The sequence below is a fragment of the Rutilus rutilus genome, assembly GCF_951802725.1.
Source record: "Rutilus rutilus genome assembly, chromosome: 7".
In the NCBI taxonomy this organism is placed as follows: Eukaryota; Metazoa; Chordata; class Actinopteri; order Cypriniformes; family Leuciscidae; genus Rutilus; species Rutilus rutilus.
The window spans coordinates 18,952,496-18,975,563 of record NC_140221.1 but is presented as its reverse complement, the minus strand read 5'-3'; the positions used below and the strand labels follow the sequence as shown (position 1 = coordinate 18,975,563).

Genomic DNA, 23,068 nt, shown 5'->3' with positions numbered 1-23,068 from the left:
TCCATTATCCCTTAACACTGCAACCGTGCAGCTTAGAAGTTTATTTTTGTAGTGTGCCAAGAGGTCAATCCCACACAGTGTGACGCATCTGAACATTCACAGAACAAAAGTAGCTACTTAATTAGTATAAAATGCCTAATTTCAACCATATTTAAAGAAACTGGCCAAAAGGAAATAAATGTCGCTGTTTTCTTCCTTTGTCCCCCTACTTTATTCTTTTCTATCCCAAGACCTGGAAATCTGTGGCATTGACTCTCATCAGGTGTCCTTCCTGTATCAATCTCTGATCTTGAAGTCTGGTTAAGGGGGAGTGAGAGAAACAGAGAGAGAGAGAAGGAGAGGAGAACAGCGATAACACCAAGACAGGATGCTCTCTGTGCAATCCGATAGCTTTGCCAAAAACATCCTGACCTCAGCCCCCCCCCCCACTTCTCTCCGTTTCTTTCCTCCTTTCCTTTTCATCTGTGTTTATGATTCGAAACTCTGTGTCTCAGAGCATTGAAAGGTTATGTAAAACCAAAACATTTACCTGAAAAGGAAAATTCTGTCACTATTTTCTGTGAAATTTGTAAATGAATGCAGTTCTTTTCCATTTAATATTGGTTGATAGTGACTGCATGTGCCAAGCTCTAATAAATATATAAATTAACTACAAAAAATTATTCAATAAAATTAATGCAATAGATTTGTGTGGGACTGAAATATAAGATATATTATAATCTTCCCATCACACATTTTAGGGACCAATGACACAAAATATCACTGGTTCTCAGTTGGATTACTTTTATGATGCTTTTCTTGTACTCTTTTGGAGCTTGATAGATATGAATGGTCATTGTATGGAAAATAGCTGCATTAAGACTCGTGAAAAATGTGTGTTAAGTTGTACTAAAACGTATTTTCTGGGTGAACTACTTTTATAAGCGCACATACAATCACCAATAAGATTTATTTTTCATAAACAAACCTTTGACATTCAAACTATATATGTATGTTATACTCAGAAGCAAATTCAATATGATGCCTTGTACTTGTCAAAACTTGTTGGTTTTTCGAAATAAACAGAAACAGAGAACAGAGAAGTTTCTGGTTTGAGAAGTACCTTGACTCATTCTTTCAGCGTTTGGCATGAAAGCCCACATGCATGTGAGCCTCTGGTTTCCTCAAGGGGGAGAACTTACTCAACCCACAAGTACTGAATGACTAATGCCACTGTGCCCCCTCCGTCTGCTCCGGCTGACACGCCCATTACTTTCCTCACCCGCTTTTTTTTTTTTTCTCACTTTCTCCTCCACTTCTCCTCAGGCCCTCACACTGTCTTCAATAATTGATCAACCCACCCAAGGTCCAGACAGCAGCCATTAACTGCAGCAGTATGGTCTCACTCAGTCATATCAACTGTTAGTCAAGTCCTTTTCCCAAAATCACATCTTTTTTTTTTTTCTCCAGACCAGACTGAGGAACTACAAATGTCTGTTTCTGTGACAAAGTGTCATCCTGTGAAAGGATGTGAGGACTCTGGTTGACTGTTCAGAGAGTTTTTAGAGAGTCAAGTTACAACACAGAAGACAAATAGAACAACCTGAAACTAGTCAAGGTTACTTTCTGTCAAACTGCAAACTGCTTTCCAGGCTTTCCTGACTTTTTTGTTTTTTTTTTTCTATAAGGGGGACAAATGTAAATGTCAAGCCTAAATAACATTTATTGATCTTGCAGTAAAACAAGCGTCTATGTAACTGGCACCAATACGATCAATACAACTACAGTATCTGCTATGCATAATATCTGCCTGTTTTTGTGTGTTCATGACTTGATTCTGTTTCACGGCCAGAGAAATGGAGATACAATACAGAACGTCTTTCAAATTTTTCAGATTTAAACGCATTAACAGAATTAGTTTGAAGAACACTAACACACACAAAAAGCCAAATGAATTATTTTAAGATTTTAGTGTCATCCATGTAGAAGAAAACAACTTAAACTATAGTCAAAGCTGGTTTGATCTAGTTTCCTGGATTTAGAGGGGTTTTGGGCACTTGTCTGCTGGTTAGAAAACCATCTTACCAATCAGCTAAACTAGCTGAAAACCAGCTTGGCTAGAATTGGAGACCTACCAGTCCGGCATAAAACAGCTAATACCTTAAACAGATTTTTTATTAGAATTGACAATTTATATTATTATGAACCCATCTAAAGCTACAGATGATGAACAGGATCTCAATGATCTGAGAGCCGAGTTGAAGAGGAAAACTACTAGCTAAGGCAGGAAGGGCCCCTGGAGGGCCATCTTTTACCTCTGTGTTGACTCCACCTAAAGCCCTGAAGCATGTGGCATCATTCCACCATTGCCATCTCTGTGTGTTTGTGTTCTCCACCCACCCTGCCCCTGCTAAAGTAATATTCCACCGCAGTAAGCAAGAGGTGGCAGCGTGCGAGGACGCCGACAATTAGCGTGCGCACACCACCTACTTAGTCTATTTTAGTTCGAAATAACCCATCAAACTTCTGTGAAGGAAGCTGTCTAGAGTTCGTTTTTGGCTCCTTCTGGTCAGCGTGACTCACCTGTCTGTTGCGTTCATCCATAATCCGTGTGATCTGAATCTTTTTCCTCCCCATTGTCCCCGTCTTTTCGTCTCTCTCTTTCACCAATGAACTTTATTCTTTTGTCCCTCTGTTTTTGCTTGCGATTTCTTCAAACCAGGCTTTCTTCTCTTGACTTCCTCCGCTCACTTCAAAGATTCCAGTAGCTGTACCTGTGAAAGGCAGAGAGAGAGAAAGGCATTAAGTCAGATGAAAAATGGCAAAACCGCAACGTTAAAAAACAGGGAAAGGCAGAGTCTGAGCCACATGGGACAGCAAATAAAGACAAAAGAATCCGTAGACGTTTCGAGGCAGCGCTGTTTTCTGCCATCAATATCATGCAAATCAGATTCTCGCGCTTCGGCTGCGACTATGAGGGTAGACAGCACTGTCATGCTCTCTCTACAGTCACAGAGAATTTGACAGTGTTTTGGAAGTGCCACTAACTTAACAGCTCTAATCATTTGCAGTGTAACGTTTACTGTCGCCTGAACGACAAACAGCGGCGCTTTCCTAAACAACAGCGGTGTAACATCGCATAGAATTGTCACCAGCATGCTGAACGAACACACTTGTATTTCCCTTTTAGCTGAAATTCTGTGTGAAAGCAACGAAACTGTGGCTGAGCAACGGTGCCCCGAACGACGAGGCTTTACTATCCACGTATCGTAAGATCTGAAGAAGAACCTGAATGGAAACCTGGGCCATCCTGATTTAGCCCTCGTCAAACCCGCTCTGGAATACGATCCCGCTGTCACGTCACAGCTTCTCTCCGTCTCTCAGGGAAAAAGGTGTGCGGGGCCTTTATCAGGCCCTCCTGCTGAGCCTTTTGAAAGGCTGCCCTCACCCGAGAAGCTAACCCAGGCTTTCTATAAAGTGCTCACAGCTCAGATCCACACAGTGCGAGAGCTCGCGATCACAGAACACACATGTGCGCGCACCAGTGTTTGTGTGCATGTGCGCACCTCTTTGGTGCCGTAAAGTAGGCCAACCCGATTCATCTCTGGGAGGAGCGGCAGAAGTGTTGTTGTGTTTTATTCTGACAGTAGAGGTGATAACGTCCCTCGTTATGCAAATGAGCGTCCCATTATTTAAGCTTTCTGTAATGCAGTAAAGCTGTCAGTGGTGTCACGTTAAAAGCCCTCCATTGCTTTCTCTTTATTCTCTGGCTCTTTTTCTTCTTTCTGAACCAGATTTCACCTGCCAGAGCAAGCAAGGAACATTGATGTAGATACACCTAAAGGATACGCTGCGCTTCTCACGTCTCTCTCCGCGCTGCCATGCTTCTCTCATTTATTAATAATCAAGTGTTTATGGGTGGAGTAGGGGTTTGAAAGTGTTCGAGAGTCTTTTCCATGTCATTTGAGTTAAACCGCAAGCAAACTCTAATTTCATTGGCTGAGATCCATCTTCATTTCATAGGATGCTGCTAATCTACGAAATTCCACACATAATTGTTGGATTCCTTTGGTGTTGTTGAAATAAAGTTGTAGTTTCTTCGCTATAAATACAACCTTGTGCTGATGTTGATATAATGTATTTTCCATTGTCTCTAATAATAACTCTGAATAAGATTACACTCTATTAGCATACAAACAAGAGCGCTCTGTACTTCACTAAGAGTTGTTAGCTGGACTGTTAGCGAGCACGTCTTAATGTGTATGTGGCGAAATCCGAAGCGGCTCGATGATTGTTTAGAGGACCACTGTAAAAGACATAAAACAAGGAGCAAAACAACTCGACTACAAGCTAGTGATAATGACTGGACGTCCATGTAAATATTTACCTACTGTGCCGCCAGCAGAACCTGGCTCGCATTTGAAAGCTGATTAAGTAGCTAACTCAATCAAAACAGGGTCTTTGGCTGCGAATCTAAGAGGAGCTTCCTCATTGATAACGACAGGTCCGTAATGCCCGAGACAACCACGCCACAGTCTCAAGATGGACCTGCTGTGCCTTACGTCATTTTAAACATTCTTTAATGGGCTTCATCTGGACACTGATTCCTGTTTACAGTGGCACCAACAATTATTAAAGTATGAACTTTATAGCATAAGAGTTGACAAAATATCAAACATGATGATAGACCTTGATAGAACTTCACTTTTTAAAACCATTCATTCATTCTTTCATTTCTATTTTTTTTTTTTTTTTTATAACCTCACATACAGCTTTGGACACTTGGACAGAATGCAGTATTGTTATTATTTTTAAAGCATTAAAGAATTTTATTTGTTCCTAAAAGTAAACATCATTCTCAAAAAGAGAAAATAAAATGTAATGCAATAAAAAGTACAATAGATAAAAGAAAATAAAAAAATCTATACATCCAGATTAATACACATAAATAAATGATTTTAAACAATTTAAATACATTTGTATTTATTTATTTATTTATTGTTTATTTATTTCTGACAATATATTTAGAAAGTTAAATTAATGTGACGAGGTTTTGATAGAAGTAATAGTAATTTAGTATAGAAGTAATGGCTAGGCTAATATGCTAGTAGGCTAGTACAGAAGAATAAAACGTAATACGCATGTGCTTGTGGTAAACAAATAGAGCAAGATTTATCGCACTTTGGCAATTGTGGTTTTTATGTGCGCTGGAAAAAAGAGGAGGAAGCGAAAGAGGAGAATATGGAGAGGCGGTCATGGCTATGGGAAAAGAAGCCAACTTGGCATGCCGATTTTGCAAATGGAGCTTGAGGTAAGTAGTTTTAAGTTTCATGACACTGTCAGAAAATTATCGCAGGCTATCTTTGGTCGCAAGACCGCGACAACGGCCGTCTTTGAACCTCTCTTACTGTATGACGTAGGACCATCGTTTAGGAGCCACGACCACAAAAATCACCACCATTGGTCATCTTTCATCTGGGACTGGCCATAATCGCACAATGTGTTCCGGGCATAAAGCATAAAGTTATCTCTCTCTCTCTACATCATCCCCTCCTTCACATGTACACATGCTCACACTCATCTGCTTTCAGATTACCACAGATGAGCACAATCCAATTTACACCAGTAAAGCCGAACTACAGTGCAGACAAGCTGTGGTTGATCAGTGGCCAGTGGCGCTTTACATATAAATAAGGTTCGACTCTCATCCAATATCTGATCAAATATGTCTGATGCACAAGTGTGGCTGAATCCTGCCGAAAGCACAGGAACAAATACTATGTCAAATATGTGTGTGAGGAGGTTTTAAAGCTTATATGTGCAATTATACCAGAGAGAGAAAGAGTGAGGCGGAGAGGGACTACTAACAGGCTTTCTCTGCCATGCTAAGCCAATTCACTAATCCACAGCCAAACCATATGGAAAGGGTGAGAGAGAGGGAGGGAGAGAGATAGTCAAGGGCCAGAAAGATCCCTCCCCCAAAAGAAGCTCAGGACAGGTTTGGCATAGTGTGACAGGCAGAAGAAAGCCTGGAAGAGGGGTCATCACCAAGGGCTGAAGGGTCATTGAGGGATGCTACAGGACAGAGAGGGAGAGATAAGACAAGTTAACCCACAACCTTTCTCCACTGATATATTGGACTCAAAGCAAGAGCACAAAGAGCAAACATGAGCGAAGGGAGAAAACCAAAGGAAAAGCAGAAATATGTGAGCAAGTCTCTCTTGAGGAAAGGGAGGAGAGGCTGCCGTCCACCCTCCCATCTGTTAACCATGCCCCTCTTTCTCTGCCACAGAGCACAAGGGTGGTGGGGGAACAAGGAGAAACCGTGGGGGAAAAGGAGAGAGAGGTGGGGGTGCCGGGACTGGGATGTAATGAGGTGCTGTGTGTTTTTCTCTCTTTCTCTCCTTCTCTCTCTCTCCTTTTAAGAAATGGAACTGTGAGGGCAATGAGTACGTTCATAAACAGGCACAATTCTGGGTCGGCTCGGTCCCTAGTGTTCCACAAAAAAAAAAAAAAAAAAAGTATATATATTTTGCACGCGATTGTATTGTCAAAGTCTTAATAAAGTGAATATGACTACTTCTCTGTGCTCAGCGATATAATTTTGTTAGGGGAAAAAGAAACAAAGCAATTTTTTATTTCTCTAAGGAGTCTCGTGTTGAGAATGAAAAATGATTAAGATGCAAATACCATGAATTAAATTTGTAAAAAACAAAAACACACAAAAAAAGTACAGAGAATTGTATGTGATAATGAAACACTTGTTTTGATGAGATATACAACTCTGGCAGGTTTCGCTTTTATTGAGATCTGGCGCAATCTGTAAGGTACAGGGGGGTTACAGAGCAGCGCTGCTTGACTCCCACCACATTAAAGTCATCTGTATGTTATTATTACAATCAGACAGGAGCTGATCTTTTGAGAAATCGACCTCAGCACTATGTTGCCACCCTTTGTAAACTCTCTCGCTTCCACTTTCCCCATTTTTCTTTTCTTTTCTTCACAGCACATCTGCAAGACATTTGGTACTAGTGTGTGTTTGAAAAAAGGGCAGTATCCTCTATCCTCGTGGGGAAATGTGGTCGCCAAGATTTAAAATAACATATTATGGGCAAAAAGTAAACCTTTTAGGAGGTGCATGATACATTAAATAAACCCTCACTCTTTTAAAATAAACTGCCGTTTCCTTGAAGAGGTCAACAATTTTTAATATGTATCTTAATTTGAATACAACGGCACACTTTTGAACCTTCTTGGATGTGACACTTTTCACCACATCTTAATCTTAAGAAATGTTCATGCTGTAATCATTGAAACTAAAATAATATTTATTTACTGCATGTTTTTTTCCTTTTACACACATATTTTTATGTGAACATATTTAGGTGCGGCTGTTTGGGTTGCACTTAAAACGGGGCAGGGAGCTCATAGCGAGAGAGTTAACAGCCTATTGTCTGTATAAAGTCATTATGGCCAGTGCTTCTTAAGTGTGGCAGAGTCTGCCTGAGGGACGAAGCTGATGAGTGCCCATAAATCTTGGCAGTGGAAAAGACACAGGATGGTTGACCTGAACCTGAGATCAGGATCAGTGTGGGAGGAACCCTGGCAGTACATATCTTAATGAGTGCTGGTAAATCCACATACACAGTAAAAAAAAAGTGTGTACAACATTTTTACTGCATGTGGATTTTAAAATTTGAATTAAAGTGGACAGGAATAAAAGGGACAGACTTTTCTGAGCTACAACGATACATCATATTTAGGTGTATTTTCATTTTACAAGGCTGACTTTGGGCAAATTGACAGAAATGTGGTACCACTAAAAATCTTACACATATTGTATCACAAATTGTTTTCTGACCAAATATAGAGATCAAAGGCAGCTACATCATTTCTAGTTTGTTGCAAGTTTTTGTTAAGAAACAAATATAAAAGAAATATTTATGTAATAAAAAAATATTTTTTTATGAAAAAAGTAAAGAAAACATTTAAAGTAATTATACAACTGTGTGACAATTATGCCAATATAGATGTATATATGTAAAAATACAAAATACAAATTTAACAATTCTTGGATTTCTGTGGATCAGCAGAAAAAAAGAAAAGAAAATGTTAAACTCTCTTTTACTATGATGCAATTCAGATAGCATATTGCTTAACAAGTTTACAGTTCGATACTAATATTTGGACATTTAATGCAGAAAAGTAGCTACGCAACACATCTGATTTGGATTTCCCCTAATTTCCACCGACTGTATTTTGAATGCAATCAAAACATATTAAAAGCTACTGTAAGACACACAATCTCATTATTGTTAGGGAGCATGAGTGTCTATCTGGGCTCCTCCATGGTCATCTACACCCCCAGTGTATGACTGGATAGTGACAGGAAACATACATGCACACACACAGAATGGTGGAAGGATATGACATCAGCAGCCACAGACAATCAAAGGTGTAAAGGTGCTTCCTTTCCTAAACTGTTCCAGCGTACACAAAATGGGAACCAAAACTCCTGCGCTTCCTTCTCCAGGCCAGAAAAGAAGAAAAAAGAAGAGAAGAATAGAGAGAAAAAGAGTTGAGGGCTTGAGCCACAGCTGACTGTAAACAAACCGCCTCCACTGATGCAACTCCAGACAAAAAAAAAAAACTAAAAACAGCTTGTAGTTTGTACTTTTTAAGCACTTAGTGATGGCCAAAAATGTAATGACAAAGCTTAACAAACATACTTGTAGCGGATATGGTCGAAAAATCACTGCATCCACATTATTGGATTTCATCACACAAAACAACCTCATTCTGTGATGGTAAAACTGATTTCACAGCCATTCTTATTTTGCAAGTCAACCATGCAAGTCATTTGTTTCTTCATAAACTCATTTCAACCCAAAGGAAAATAAGAGCAGAGATGAAGAGAGACATTTTCAAAATGTGAGATTTTATTAGCAAAAGTGTAAAATTATAGATGAACTGCTTTTCTGTTTTTGCAGTGATTAGTGAATAGCTCTTTTCAGGTGCTTTGCTAGATTAGGGCATTGGGTGGAGGGATTTATTTATGTGATACAGGGCACTCTTTCAGGACTCTGCTGCAATACCTTCCTTCTGTCTCTACAGGAATCAACAGCTAATTACTTAAATAGTTCTACATGTACCTTAAAATAACACGCCGGCCCGTCTGACTTCCCCTCTCTTTGTCAAAACAGCTAAAATTCTTGGCATAGAATCATGTAAGACATAAATATGACATGCTCTTGTCAGGTTTGTAGGTTTACACTGCATGCAGCATTATATGGTTTGAATCCAGATTTAAATCACCACCACCATTTTCTACTACTATATGTTGAGCTCTCTACAGTTTAGCGTTTTCCAGTAACATGTAAATCTTAAAAACAAACGCTGTGTCCGAAATCGAATACATCCATACTATCCACCTTTTTTCCTGACCGTGAAAGTCTCGCCCGACTCATAGTGAAATGATGCTTTATATTTTCGGTCTCGAGTGTTTCTAGTCAAATTAGCGCATTTTCCGAGCTGATAATGTGACGTTAAACCGATTAACATGGTTGTGAAAAAGCACTTGGCTCCATAGTGCCATCACTTTACAATGTCGCAATGACCATCTTTTGTCAGTAGCTCACCCGTCAAAGTTTAACTACATTCATACCCCTTTTCCACCAAGGCAGAGCTGGTGCTGGTTCGGAGCCAGAGCCTAGTTTCAAATCGGTTCTTTGTTTTTCCACCGCCAAAGCACCAGCTCCGAACCAGTAAAACTGGTTCTTAAGTAGCACCAAATCATTGCAGGGTCTAGAACGGAGCCAAGAAAGAACCGCTTGCGTCAGAGGCTGGGGGCGGGGTTACCGTGGCCAACAAGACTGAAGAGAAACTTGTGACCGCCATTTTCAAATAGCAGCTAATCGAGCTAACAGCAGCTAAACACGATGGACGCGATCTAAAATATAAATCTAAGGCTAAAGTCGGCATCTTATTGTTAAAAATAAATGTTATGTACATGCCGTTACTCTCGCTTGTAATCTCCGTCTGTACAAATAATGGCGAGCCGCGCGAACACGTTGGATCCGCCGTGTTTGGATGCCGATGTAGGTCCGCAAAGCCATGAACATCAATAGCAAAGCAACGTGCGCCATTGTTGATGATGTGTTTGTGTTTGGCGCCGCCGCGCTAACGTTGCTGAGAAAGATGAGACGTAGCTGTGACGTAAGACCTGGCTCTGCGTTGGCTCTTTTAGCCTGTGGAAAAGCAAACCGGTTCTTTGGAGGCTCGTCAGTCGAACCAACTCCGAACCGGCACTAGCTCTAGCTCCGAACCAGCACCTGGTTCTTGTTGGTGGAAAAGGGGTATCAGACAAACAGATTGGGGCTCATATCCTACATACAGATCCCGATCGGGTGAAGTTTGTACTCAAAATGCTAAGAGCGCATTATATTATACGGACATTCGTTTCAGATGTGCTGGTGCTCAAAATACGTACCTTCCAGGAATTTTGTGTTAACTTAACTCTGTGCTCATTTTAAGTTTTAGTAATGTTCAAAAAGTTTCTGTTCAATTAATTCAGTCGCTATTTTTACTCCATTTTATACAAAGTTAGAATCCATCATGGCGGCACTCATCATTTGTAAGGTGGATATAGTATACGAAAAACTGACGCTGGTAGGTCACATGACAGAAACAACATGGCGGATGCAGTGCGTCCGAATTTCATTCATACTACCCACATTCATACTATAGAACATACTTTTTTAACGGTCGCAAAGTAAGTTCAAATTCAAATGTGGTACCTACTCAGACAGTATGCGATTTGTTTTATTTTTAAAGTACAACATTTTTAAGTGCATAAAGAACTTACACTTTACAACAGCCACACGGCTCTTTAAAAAAAGGTTTTGTCTCGTACTAATTTGACGTATTGCTTTTTTAATACTTTGTAACAAGGAAGTAAGGATATTCGGTGCAAGGTCAGATGAAAAAGTGCCGTAGTGTTGTAGTCTTTCATATGGTGGCACGTGACCAAGCGCAACAGTGGAAAACAAAATGAAAGGGTGTTAACAGCAGTTGCATCCTTCATGAAGTCAGTAAACAGGGAAGTGTGGCCCACTAAAGCCAGAACCAGGGAAGGTGAGAGCTATCTTTCAATTAGCGATTGGTTACTGGCCCAAGAAAAGCATGGCACAACATACTATGTCAACTGTGACTGAAAGGTACGCTGAAACCAGCTGCTCAGATGACAGACACATACTGAGTGAATGGTGTCTGATCACTGTCCTGTTCTGGTCGGCCAGCTGTTAGTAAAGAAATAAGGGGGAAATAACAGCCCTGACAGTGGCTCGGTCTTCTCGTGAACAGGGCAATGGCCCTGTGCTGGTCACAAAACAGAGATTGCGTGGGTTTCTTTGGGTGGTTTCATCGGTCAGTATGCCGAAGGCATTACCTCAAAGAATCTCTCAGACTTCTGGGTGAGTTCTTAGTACTGTGGAACAGAGTTAAAGAAAGAAAGGAGAACTGAAATAATGTTCAACTACGCTAGCATGTCAAAGAAAAAAAATCTAAGACTACGTTCACACAGAAGTGTTTGAGATGAACAACCATTTTTACTAACAGGACTTTCAAATTGTTGTTCATGTCTTACAGAAGTCGGTAGAAATGAATAACTAAAGTCAAGCCCCTTTTAATTATGAATATGTCTGTAACCATTTTGACAGTGACTAAAGTAATTGCCAAACATGGTGACTTGTATTGTGCACATTGTATCACACTAGTTGTTGTCTGACATGTAAGAGTCAGATCATTTATAGAAAGCAGTGTCACTCTAGTTGAAAACTGAATTGTGTGTGAACAGGCATATTGATGCTAAAACGGAATGACAATGGTATTCAACAGCTGTGAAGAGATGCATACTTTATCGCATTATAAAACTATCCCAGACACAGCAACCACTACTCTGTACACTTCTGGAGTCAAAACTTAGGTGTTCATTCTCCGCACTAGAAAATGACTATAATGAGCAGAGAACGAAAATGTATTGTAATGTTAGCCATGTTGTTGGGGGCGATAGTTTGGTGGGAAGACAAAGTCATGTGACCTCCCCCTGCAACACCAGAAAGCATGCTCGGATGATCCTCTGATTATTTCATCGCGCATTTTTTTTCATCCCCTCTTCTCCCTCTGTACCACGGCATTCTAATCAGACTAATTAAAAGCTTTGTTCATTTGGAAATCTCCGATGACAATTTGTTTCACTCTACCCTACAGCGGTCCTGTGAAAAGAGAATTAAATTTGATCTTCTGACAGCAATTATTAAACGCTCCCTCCTGGCTTCAATTAAGCCCAGAGGCTAACGTGGCTCACCAGGCGAGAGCGAGGGCCAAGATACTTCCTTTGCCACTTTATCATCGCGCTCTCTCTTTCTTTTCTTTGGATTTTTTTATTTTTTTATCTCACTGCATTGATTTAAAGACTGTTTAAGTTTTTTTTTTTTTTTGTGGTTCCTTCTTGCAGTGGCCTTACAAGATGCCGGTTGAATGGGGGAGCAAGGGGATAAGGTGGAAAAGGGAAGTTGAGCAACCTCTCTCTGATCAATCGGCAGTGATTGCAAGAAAGTTCTTTTAATGAGTGATGTTTCAGTAATGATGGTGAAACAGTTGGTTACCAGATGCTACTTTCACTTTCACTGTAGTCAAAAACAAGCAAAAAAAAAGGTTAAAGGTCAGTCTGATACAGCAATATCATCAAATGTGTAATCTCAAGTATCATTTTCATATGTATAATATAAATGTAGTATTTTGCAATATGTAGCTCTCAGTTTCTCCGTTAAGGCAAATTCGAACTGCACCGACAGACGCTGATCAAAGGCAACCAACAATTCCGCTGGCTGGCGGCTGTTTTCACCGATTGACCATGTTTGTCAGGTCTTGGAATGTCTCAGAAGTGACACTGCAATCTAGTGATTGTCGCCATTGGTCGGTGTCTGTCGGGGCGGTGTGGCTTTTATGGTTGGAAACTCAGCAATGCAAATACATACTTCTGACTGATCTGTGACCTGTTCTTGTAAGCAAATTATATAACTGAGAACCGCAGGGCCACAGTTTCCAACTGACAAAGCAATATTCCCAAATGACTGTTCGCTGTACCTACACTGACCAGAAAAATGAATCAATTCCTACCGTAACATCACACGTGGCATTTCTGACCCCCCTTGAGGTGACCTGAAGACATCTGATCACAAAACACATTTAGATCTTTCAGGGAGAACATGATTTGAAGTTGAAACCCATTCAGCAAAGATGTCCTTCAAAATGTTGACCTGACTCCTTTTTTTTTTTTTTACCCTCCACATTTCTCTCTCACCGGTCCCAAAGCTCTGTGAGGAAACCGAGTAACCCAGATCGGGAGGAAGAGAGCGCGGAAGAGGAGATGAAGATTACGTGAGCCCAGACACTATCTCAAATCTCCTGCTGCAAAATGTTATGCCATTATTCCGCCCTCCCCGTCCTCGGCTTTCCAAAGTGATGTCACAGTTTGGTTTAAGCGCAAGCCGATCCGCTTGATTGTTGGAAGCATTGCTGTGCTGTTGACATTGCGGATCATTAAACTGTAATTGTTGCAGTTAGCGTTTGTCTAAACATGAGTGCCAATATGACTGGGTGACGCCTATCTCTCTTTCCTCCTCTCTAACGGTTTCTTCTTGACTCACTCCTTCTGTGGCCTCACGTCTTTTTATGCAGGACTATAGGATGTGGACTAAATCGACTAGTTGGAGGTTTGCATGAATGACTAGTCGGCTTGTTTGATTAGGTTGTTTTCAGGTGCACCAAATGTTTCTTAGGGAGCCTTTACATAAGATGTGTTGAAAAACAGCTTGACGCACACTGGGGTTTTGAGACAAGTTTTTAAAAGAAGAGTTATTTTTAACTTGACATGTCATTTAAAAAAAAGCAGCACTCATGGCGGGAAGCTCAAAAACAGATCGAGATGTGATTCAACGTCATATGATGCCCATCTGAATGCGTATGGCTGTAGCAACGATGCTTTAAAGGAAATTCATTTTAGATAACTGTTTTACTGTGCAAATTGTGTAACCATGAAAGTAAAGCACACTGTAAGCATGCTAATAAAAGCATAACCGCTAAAAATGTAAATAAATAAATATATAAATTTAAATATTTATAGTTTAAAAAATGTATATATATTCTATATATGTTCACATATTCACACATATGTGTGTATTTAAATAACTTAAAAATGTTTGTTTCATTATTATGAGAAAACATTAAAATATTTAGATACATTTTATGATATATAAATAAATATGAAATAAATATACATTTATATTAACAATATTTAAAAATATAATAAATATAAATAAAACATGTCTCAAAATTCGGATCTCTTTGGCTAAGATACCTGCAACCCCCCCTTTGGTGTCTTCACAGCTTGTAAAGGGGGAACAGGCAGCCCCGGGCCCAGTCTCTCATTACGGTTTCAGGATGCCGACGCATACCCTCCCACCCCCCGTTTGTAGTGGTGAGGGGAACCACCAGGGGCTGGCACAAGTTACTCCAGTACCGGCTCGGCCTGACCTCATCAAAGCACGCGCTCGTAATTTGTCACAGAAAGCAACCAATTAAGATGCGTTAAGGGATGAGGAAGGGGAGGGGAGGGAGAGAGGGAAGGGTAGACGGGGCAAAAGCAGTGAAAAGATAGCATTTGATTAAAGAGTCAGCGCAGCTGCGGTGAATCAAAACGGTCCGGACTTTCAAAGAAAAACCTCAAACATGAACGGGAGAGGTTTAGAGCACAGAGCTAGTGTGATCAGATAAAGCGCTGTTGGTTAACCCTTGATGAGGAAGAAAGAACGGACGGAAAAGAGTAAATATACGATTTTCACGACTTTTACTGATAATACGCACACACATATGTTGAATGGACTAACTTAGCAACAAGCTTCTGGACCCGTCACAGAAGTGACCCTTCAGGCCAAGCTCCTCCCACTTTGTTGTGTCAGCTATTTTTAGTTGACAAAGATATGTATTTTAGTCGTAATATATATATATATATATAGTGCTAAGTTTCCTTTTAAGTTTCCGCCTCACAATGACATTCAAGATGTCCTGCCATGCATCACTGCAATTAATCTCAGTCTCTCCCCTGTGTGCACGAAGAAAATGTTCCACAACTTGTACCTTTTTTTTATTTATTCTCCTATCAAATCCTCCATACAGGAGTATCCATGTGTAGCGTGTGATGTGTGCGCGTGTATTTCACTACTTATTTATTTATTTTTTCAGGCTTTACCTTGTTGTTCAGTAGTGTGTCAGTGTTGCACGCATTTGCATAGCTTCCTTTACTGTGTGTTTCTTGTGTCTTGCAGCTGTGACGGGCCTGTTTTTTTTATATGTGATCAGAAAACAGTGACAGCAAAAGTTTTCCGATACCGCAAGCCGGATTAAACGGCTTCACTTTTCTGCTTCACACTTTTCAGTCATCTCGATGAAGGTAAAAAAAAAAAAAAAATGCTAGTCAAACAAAAAAAAAAAAAGAAGAAAAATCTCTGCTCAGAGGAATAATAAAATATTGTGAGATGCATATCACATGTTGTTTTTTCAGGCATTTATATAAAAAATAATCACTCTTGTAATTGCTGTTATTCTGATGGTAATCGCTCACTCTAGCTAAATAATGACCGCTTCTCGATTTGACTCGATAAGAGCGGAAAAGAAAACAAGTGAAAGCAAGTGCTTACAGCCGGTGTTGTATAAATCAGGTCTCTGTGTGTGTGTGTGTGTGTGTGTTTTCCAGAGGCTTATCTACACCATCTTGTTTTTAGGGGGTTTGGGAAAGTGCAGCCTGCAGAAGGTTGCGAAGGGAGCGAAGCTTTTTCTCAAGGCTCCAGCCATTCGGCAGCACAGGGATCGGCCAAGCGATCTCCCTCGGCTCCCGATCCAGCTGCAGCGTTCACATAACCCCAGCTGTCCCCCTCGGCTTATGATAGCACAACTTGTCTCTCCCTCCCTCCTTTGCGCTTGCACCCATGGACTTTTCCACTCCCTTCTGCACTGTTGGGCACACATCAGCCCGCTCCCCCCCTCCACCGTACGTTGTTTTTCTTATTCAGCATTGTATGTTTTTTTACAGGTTTCTTTTGCCCCCACCCCTGAGAAAAATCCTATGGCTGTTTGACCCTGAGATGGGATGTGAATGCCCACCCCCTCCTCCTACCGAGCCTCCCTTTCCTTGCTCTGGCGCCGACATTGGGGACTGTCTTTCTCCTGTCTCCTCTTTCCTCCATCCTCCTATCCTATCCTTGACTCTCCCTGGGTCTGCTCCCAGCTCCTGCGTTAGGCAGACGTTCCAGCTGCGCATTATCCCAAATAAACAACTCATTACACATGTAATTAACTGAGGGGGCTAGCCAAGCATCGGAAGCTAATCCACACCAGCATTCCCAGTCCTTCTCTTTTCCGATTCTGCTGGAGGGGAGCTTGGAGAAAGAAAAAAAAAGTGGGCTGCGTTCAGGACAAGGAAGAGAGAAAGTGAAAAAGGATTTCGAATCGACTTCCCAACAAAATTAACCTTCTTTTTTTGCCCTCTCTCCGTCATTCTCCACAAATTGTTCTCGGCTCTTCCTTGTTTTCTCGACCATCTCAGAAGTGGGTCATCGACGGGCTGCCTAGCAGAACGTGGAGAAAAAAAAGGTCTGCTCTTTCCTTAGCGAAAAACAGTTGTAGGCTTTTTACGAGTGGCCTGCTTATCCAATTAAACTGTCATAAACACATTAATATAACGGCACATGCCAGTTCAGGGAGAGAGGAAAATAGGCTAACTGCCGCTTTATTAACATGAGGTTTCTTCACCTGCGCACTGAAGCTTGACAAGAGCAGTTCCCCTTTCTCGCGAAAGATGATGATGAATCTAATAAGATTACACCTCCTACGTTAACAGGCCTGCAGAGCACAGTGCTTTTAATCTGACCTAGGTAACAATAACCTGAGGAGGATAAAAGCAACCATGTCAATATAATGAAATTATGTCCATTGTGTGTCCTCTACTCTGGTGGGACCAATCCAAAGTTGTTGAAAGAGAAAATTGCAGTAAAAAAAAAATGGTTGAGTGTAATTGGTTGAGAACTATATATTTTAGAGATCATTTATAATGCAGATGCAAGTATTACGCCTCTTTTCCACTCAGAAAATTCTCGTCAAACTAAATTTGTTCTAATCTATCCAAGGTGTCAGGCCTATGTTCAGGCTTCTCTGCGGTCTACAGGTGCTAACGTAGAGTCCAGAGGTCCAATACACAACCCCTCTAGAGAGACACCAGCGGGAAACTGGGGCGAGCTAGCAGGAATGTTTGCCGAGTCAAATTCAATCATGCCACATCATTAATTCACAATCTTAACAGTTGGCAACAGGGCTGGGGACATAAGTGCAGAGCTGTTCACACGGAGGTTTGTTTTAATCAAATATACTCTAGCGTTCAAAAATTTGCACTCTTTAAGATTCATTTAATGTTTTATTATATTATATTACAATCAGCAGTGCTACATTTATTTGATCAAAAAATACAGTAAAAAGTAATATTGTGACAATTACAATTTTAAAAGATTCTAATATATGTAAAAATGTAGTAAATATATTTTATTTATTTAGTAAAGCTGATTTTCTTTCAGCAGCCATTACTACAGAAATCTTTTGCAGCATTATAAATTTATTTACTGTCACATTTGATTCATTTTATGCATCCATACTGAAGTAAGAACTTCTTACCCCAAACTTTTAAACTTTGGAATTGTCTGACCCCAAACTTTTTTCAAAACAAATGAAATATTATGTAAAGTAAACTATTTGCTTAGCAAAGTACCTTGAAAATTTCATTCACTGATTTTTACACGTGCAATTTATCTTTAGCATAATTTACTTTAATGAATTTTATCTTAAGGGACTACGTATACTCGATCCAACGCTTAAAACACGTTTGTTTGTGTAATCAAATGTTCTCATATTGACTGAGTCATAATAAATAATATTTTTAACAATTAATCATTTATAAAAACAGTTCATTTAGATCCACATTCATATAAAACACTTTGTAAGTTCCTGACAAACCTTTTTTTATTATTATTATTATTATTTATATAGCGAAACTATTTTAACATAGTGGCGTTGAATGTGGTAAATCTACTGGAGGTGGGAAATGTTCCTAAACAGCTCAAGTTTGTAATGAAGAAATTAAATTAGCACTTCACTTCTAAAAATATTCCATGATGTGGACATCGCCCTATTAGATTACACTCCGTTGCCTACGCACAATTTTTTTTCTCTATTCTCTTCTCGTTACCAACCGTGAAGACCATACACCAGTCTAAAAGCTCTGTCGCAACGTATAGTCATATGACTATTTTCCATTTAATAAGTTCCTGTTAAAACCACACATATCAAGGTCTGTTTAAGGAGAGCGTGATACAGAGAGGATACAACGTGAACATTAGGCGGTGGGGGACAACAGAGCTCGCCAGAGTCTCGGCAGGTATCTCCCTTCCTTTCCTTGTCTATTTATAACCCGTGAGCCGCTCTGATCCAAAAATAAGACAGTGACCAATTTTAACCTGAACAATACTGCAGGCTCACAATCGTAGTCCCTGGCGCACATATGCACACACATGCAGACAAAGTCAATCTCATGGCTGAGCTATTTCTGGCGGGACAGCAACATTTAGGAAGTGTGGGCTACGGGCCAGCAAGCAGTTTAATGACACGCCTGCGTCACATGGTCTCATGTCACAGGAGCTCCCGCCATTGTCAGGGTTGAGCGCGGGCATGAACACACACACGCACGCACGCACACACAAGGTTATTTGTTTTTCCAGACGGGCAGTAACAGAGCAGCTGCAGGTGAAAGGAGCCACCTCCACACTTCACCATATAAAGCTGAGCACTCCACATCCCGTCCTGCACTGGCCAGCAAACCCTGAAGTTTCAAATGAAGTGCTGGTCTTATTAATTATGCATACAAGTCGGTGCCGCACATTTCCTTTCCTTCTTTCTCTCTCATTCTTTTTTTTTTCTCTCCATCTCTCTCTTTTATTCTCTTCTTTTCCAGATGGAGCATCTGTAATAAAATTAATGACATCATTGGCTGTACTTCGGAGTAACTACTGGAAGAAAAGTCATACATCAAAGTAAACAGTGTACTGTGGAGCGGTGGGGGGGTGAATAAGTATGAAGAAAAAAACTGATACTTCCTTGACTGTTAGATATAAAACAAAGAAAGAAAATGAAATGTGTGCGCATATATATATATATATATATAGGCCCTGTATCTATTAATCTAATATATCACTCTACACAGTCTAAAATTAATTGCACCCATCATTTATTGTGGAATAAAACCGATTTAAGACAGAGCAGACAGCCAATTGGCTGAAACTGGCTGGTCTGATTGGTTATTTTGGAGGTGGGTGACAGCCTGCTGAAGGGCCCTATGTAAACGCCACCACAAACATAAAGGCATTAAGTGTCACAATGCCAGGCTCACAGACACATCTCCCCTTCTGTATTCACGACTTTTCTTTTTCTTTCTCTTCCTTGAATCTCGAGTGTCCGGCGCGGCACGCTTTTTCCCCGAAGTTTCAGCCTCCGCTGCTGACAGGCCGCTGTTGAGAAGGGGCGCAGATGACTGCAGAAAGACACACGTGTGCAGCTTTGGCAGGACACCGCTCGTGAGGAGCTGCTCTTGCGAGCCGCCCGAGAGGCTGTCTTTGCAAGCTCGGCTGAATGAAACACCTCAACCTCACACTAATGAAAAGAAACTCTTATTTCCTCCCGACGTTTTATGTTCAAACGTATCTGAATCACGTCTGTCAGTTGTCAGACGCAGTGGCCCGTGTTTACTACCACAAAAAAAAGAACGCACCAAACAGTATATGATGATGAAAATCACAGGATCGTGACACTTTGAAAGTGTCAAGAAGACCTTCGAGTAAATTGCTAAAAATATACGCCTTGCCACACGGCACTGTGCTACGGGCAGCTTTGGCGACAGAGACGTCGGGGTTATGAATGTTATGTGAAGCTGGGGCATAGAGGGCCCTCTGTCCCCCCTCTCACCGGAGAGCCTTACAGAATGACTGGGCTATGCTGCCCCACTGACAAAGATAAATTACATTTGCTGGAAAATATTTCAGCATTTTTTCCCCTCCCTTAACTTCTCGACTCGTCTCTCATTTTTTATTTTATTTTTGAAGTTTTTTGTCGCTTTTTTGGCCCGAGTCCACCAGTGTGCCAAGCAAGGCGCACACACCGTGCCACTGTGCTTTATCATGGAACAATGCGTTTAAGCATGGAGTCTGCAAACATAGATCCGAGATGGTTAAAGAAAAGTTTTACAGGATTGCAAGTAAAATAACGAGGCGTGTATTTGTAGCAATTTTACTCGAAGGTCTTCTTGACACTTTCAAGGTGTCACGATCCTGTGACGTTCATCATCATATACTTTAGTTTGGTGCGTTTAGAGAATGTGTGAAATCTCTGAACCTGTTTTAAAATCTCCAACTATAACAGAAGTGGAACAGCCAATAAAACACAGGTTTTCTGTATATAAAATGCTGGATTGCATCAAGTACGCACGACTAGATAAAACGAGCTCTCGAATGCAGGGATGTACCCTTTCCTAAACTGTTTCTACTGTTCTGTGAACTCTTATCTAGCATAAAATGTGCTCTGTTTTCCTACGATACTGACCAAAGTGGAAGCGTTTCGATGCTTAAGGCCAGAAAAGGTTCCCTGCTAGACCACCCAAATCTGAAGAGGAGTTTATAAGAAACAGGAGTCACCTTTTTTTCTTTTTTTTTGGGGGGGGGGGGGGGGGGGGGGGAACAGCACCTCTTTCATGTTCGCAGCGTGATATGTTGCGCACATTCATTCGGTGTACGCACGCACACTGACTTGTCTGTCATCGCAGCCTCCTCGTGGCAGCCTCTACCATCCTTCACAGCTTTCTATCATCTGCTCGTGTACAAATACACAGTAAAATATAGTTTTTTCTCATATCATGCAAATGCACATCCAAATACACAACTCTCAGAACTATTTCCAGCCACATACACGCAGACTTCTTTAGCATACATAATAATTACTGTGTGTTCGGTACATACCACGTAAGCCCACAGCAGATCTTTAGAACAGAGAACGTTCAGCTGAAAAATTCAATTTTATGCAGAAGTATTCTTTTCACAATATAATTAAACATCAAAGGCAGGACTATTCCTCTGTGATTGAGCAGCACTCTGGTGAATCAACTCCATACACCACCTTCCACTTTACAGCGAGAAAGAAAGTTGCCAAGCGTCACTGCTAATTACAAAATAGAGACAGAAGCAAAGTTAAATTCATTATGCAAAAACCAGGACTCGTACGCGCTGGGTACGTTCAGCTAATGCCAAATATCATAACCTCTTTGAGGGTAAAAATGACTTATCTGGAGCTGGTTTATTTGCTTTATTAAACTAATTTTTAGCCTAGTAAATGAAGCTGAGAGAGAGTATGGAAAAACCGAAATGAGAAAATGTTTGACTTCATTGACTCAAAATTAACACACTGCTGTCTAATAAAACGGGCTGATATTACTTTTTATTATTATTGCTGAAGAGTTACAACGGAAATAAAGACTGTCTTTCTTTTTGAGCTCATGAAACTCAGGAGATAGTGCCAAATGTTTGGTTTAAACACATATTATGACTTATTTTAGAACACGTTTAGATTAATGACTATTCCTTAAAACTAATTACTACATGATTTTTTTTTTGTGTGCATAATGCCTACCTTTACTTGAAGATCAATAATCATTCATCACACTGCACGCAAAAGTGCAGTTTACCTAACAACTGCAAATAAAAAAAAACATTTTCCTTGTGTTTATCAGGACAAACCTAAAGACAATACATTTGTGCTTTGGAGGGGTACACAAACTGTGCCTGTAAATGCCTCTGACAATCGGCTCAAGTAGCTCAGCCAATCAGAGTGACACGTGGAGAGCTGATCCCTCTTTGAGAGAAGTGTAAGGCCATGTTGTCACTGTTGGTTTTGTGAATCGACAGAAGCCTAATCCCAAGTGATTTCCTAGAGACGACAGGTCTGAGGACGACCGCTCGTGTGTGTGTGTGTGTGCGTGTGTGTGCGTATATGTGCACGGCTATGAGAGGACCCTCTGAGTGTAATCATACGAGTCCACATGTGAGTGTGTTCATTTTCCTCTTGGGCAGATTAAGCAAACACTAAATCCCAGGAGAGCAACAGGTGAGACACTCACACACACACGCACATGCACAAACATACACACACAGGAGCTTCATTGATTGTGTTCGCCTGTCTGAGAGTATAGTCTGAAAAAGAGTGCACTTGTGGTAGAAGTGACAGAAATACAATACGTGACGCCTTTTTGCGTGGAGAAATTGTATCTCTAGTCAAAATTTAGCTTAAACTGTTTTTTAAAAAAACTGACATAAACATATTATTTCACTGTAATTTCCTATAAGCAAAGGCATGCTAAAAAAATCTAATACAAAAAAAGTGACAAAAAAATAACTCTCTTAATTGTTCATTTAACAATCACATTTATTAATTTACATCTGTATGTCTTCACCTTTACTTGTAAAAGTATGCAGATTATCACATTTTAGCAGCTACCTACTTAAAAATGTAATTAATTATAACAGCTTCTTTCAATAACTGCTCACAAAGACACATACTATATATATATAGACAAATTCGCACTTCTTTGTCTTGATATATACTTTGATTTATGATTACATGAAAGGAAACTTGACCCTCAACTTAACTGTTGTCTCTAGATTTAATTGGGAATAATAGGCTATATATATATACATATATATATATATATATATATATATATATATATATATATATATATATATATATATATAAATACACAGCACACACACAAATGTGTATGTCTATAAACTTGTTTTAAGCAAATATACTTTTAAGTTTAAGCTTAGGCTACTGAGGAGAAGAACAAATAATTAACCCTCATAAAACTGAACATTTAATATGGACT

At 40.2% G+C, this 23,068-nt stretch overlaps 1 protein-coding gene across 7 annotated transcripts in view; it reads right to left on the bottom strand.

Moving 5' to 3' along the window:
- Positions 1-23,068, bottom strand: part of mef2cb (myocyte enhancer factor 2cb) — a 76,555-nt gene that overhangs the window by 41,650 nt on the left and 11,837 nt on the right. For all 7 annotated transcript variants that reach the window (XM_084413502.1, XM_084413504.1, XM_084413501.1 and 4 more), the window contains one exon: positions 2,563-2,753. In XM_084413502.1, coding sequence (XP_084269628.1) covers positions 2,563-2,616 — 54 coding nt within the window. In that variant the 5' untranslated portion in view covers positions 2,617-2,753. The remainder of the gene's footprint in view (positions 1-2,562; positions 2,754-23,068) is intronic.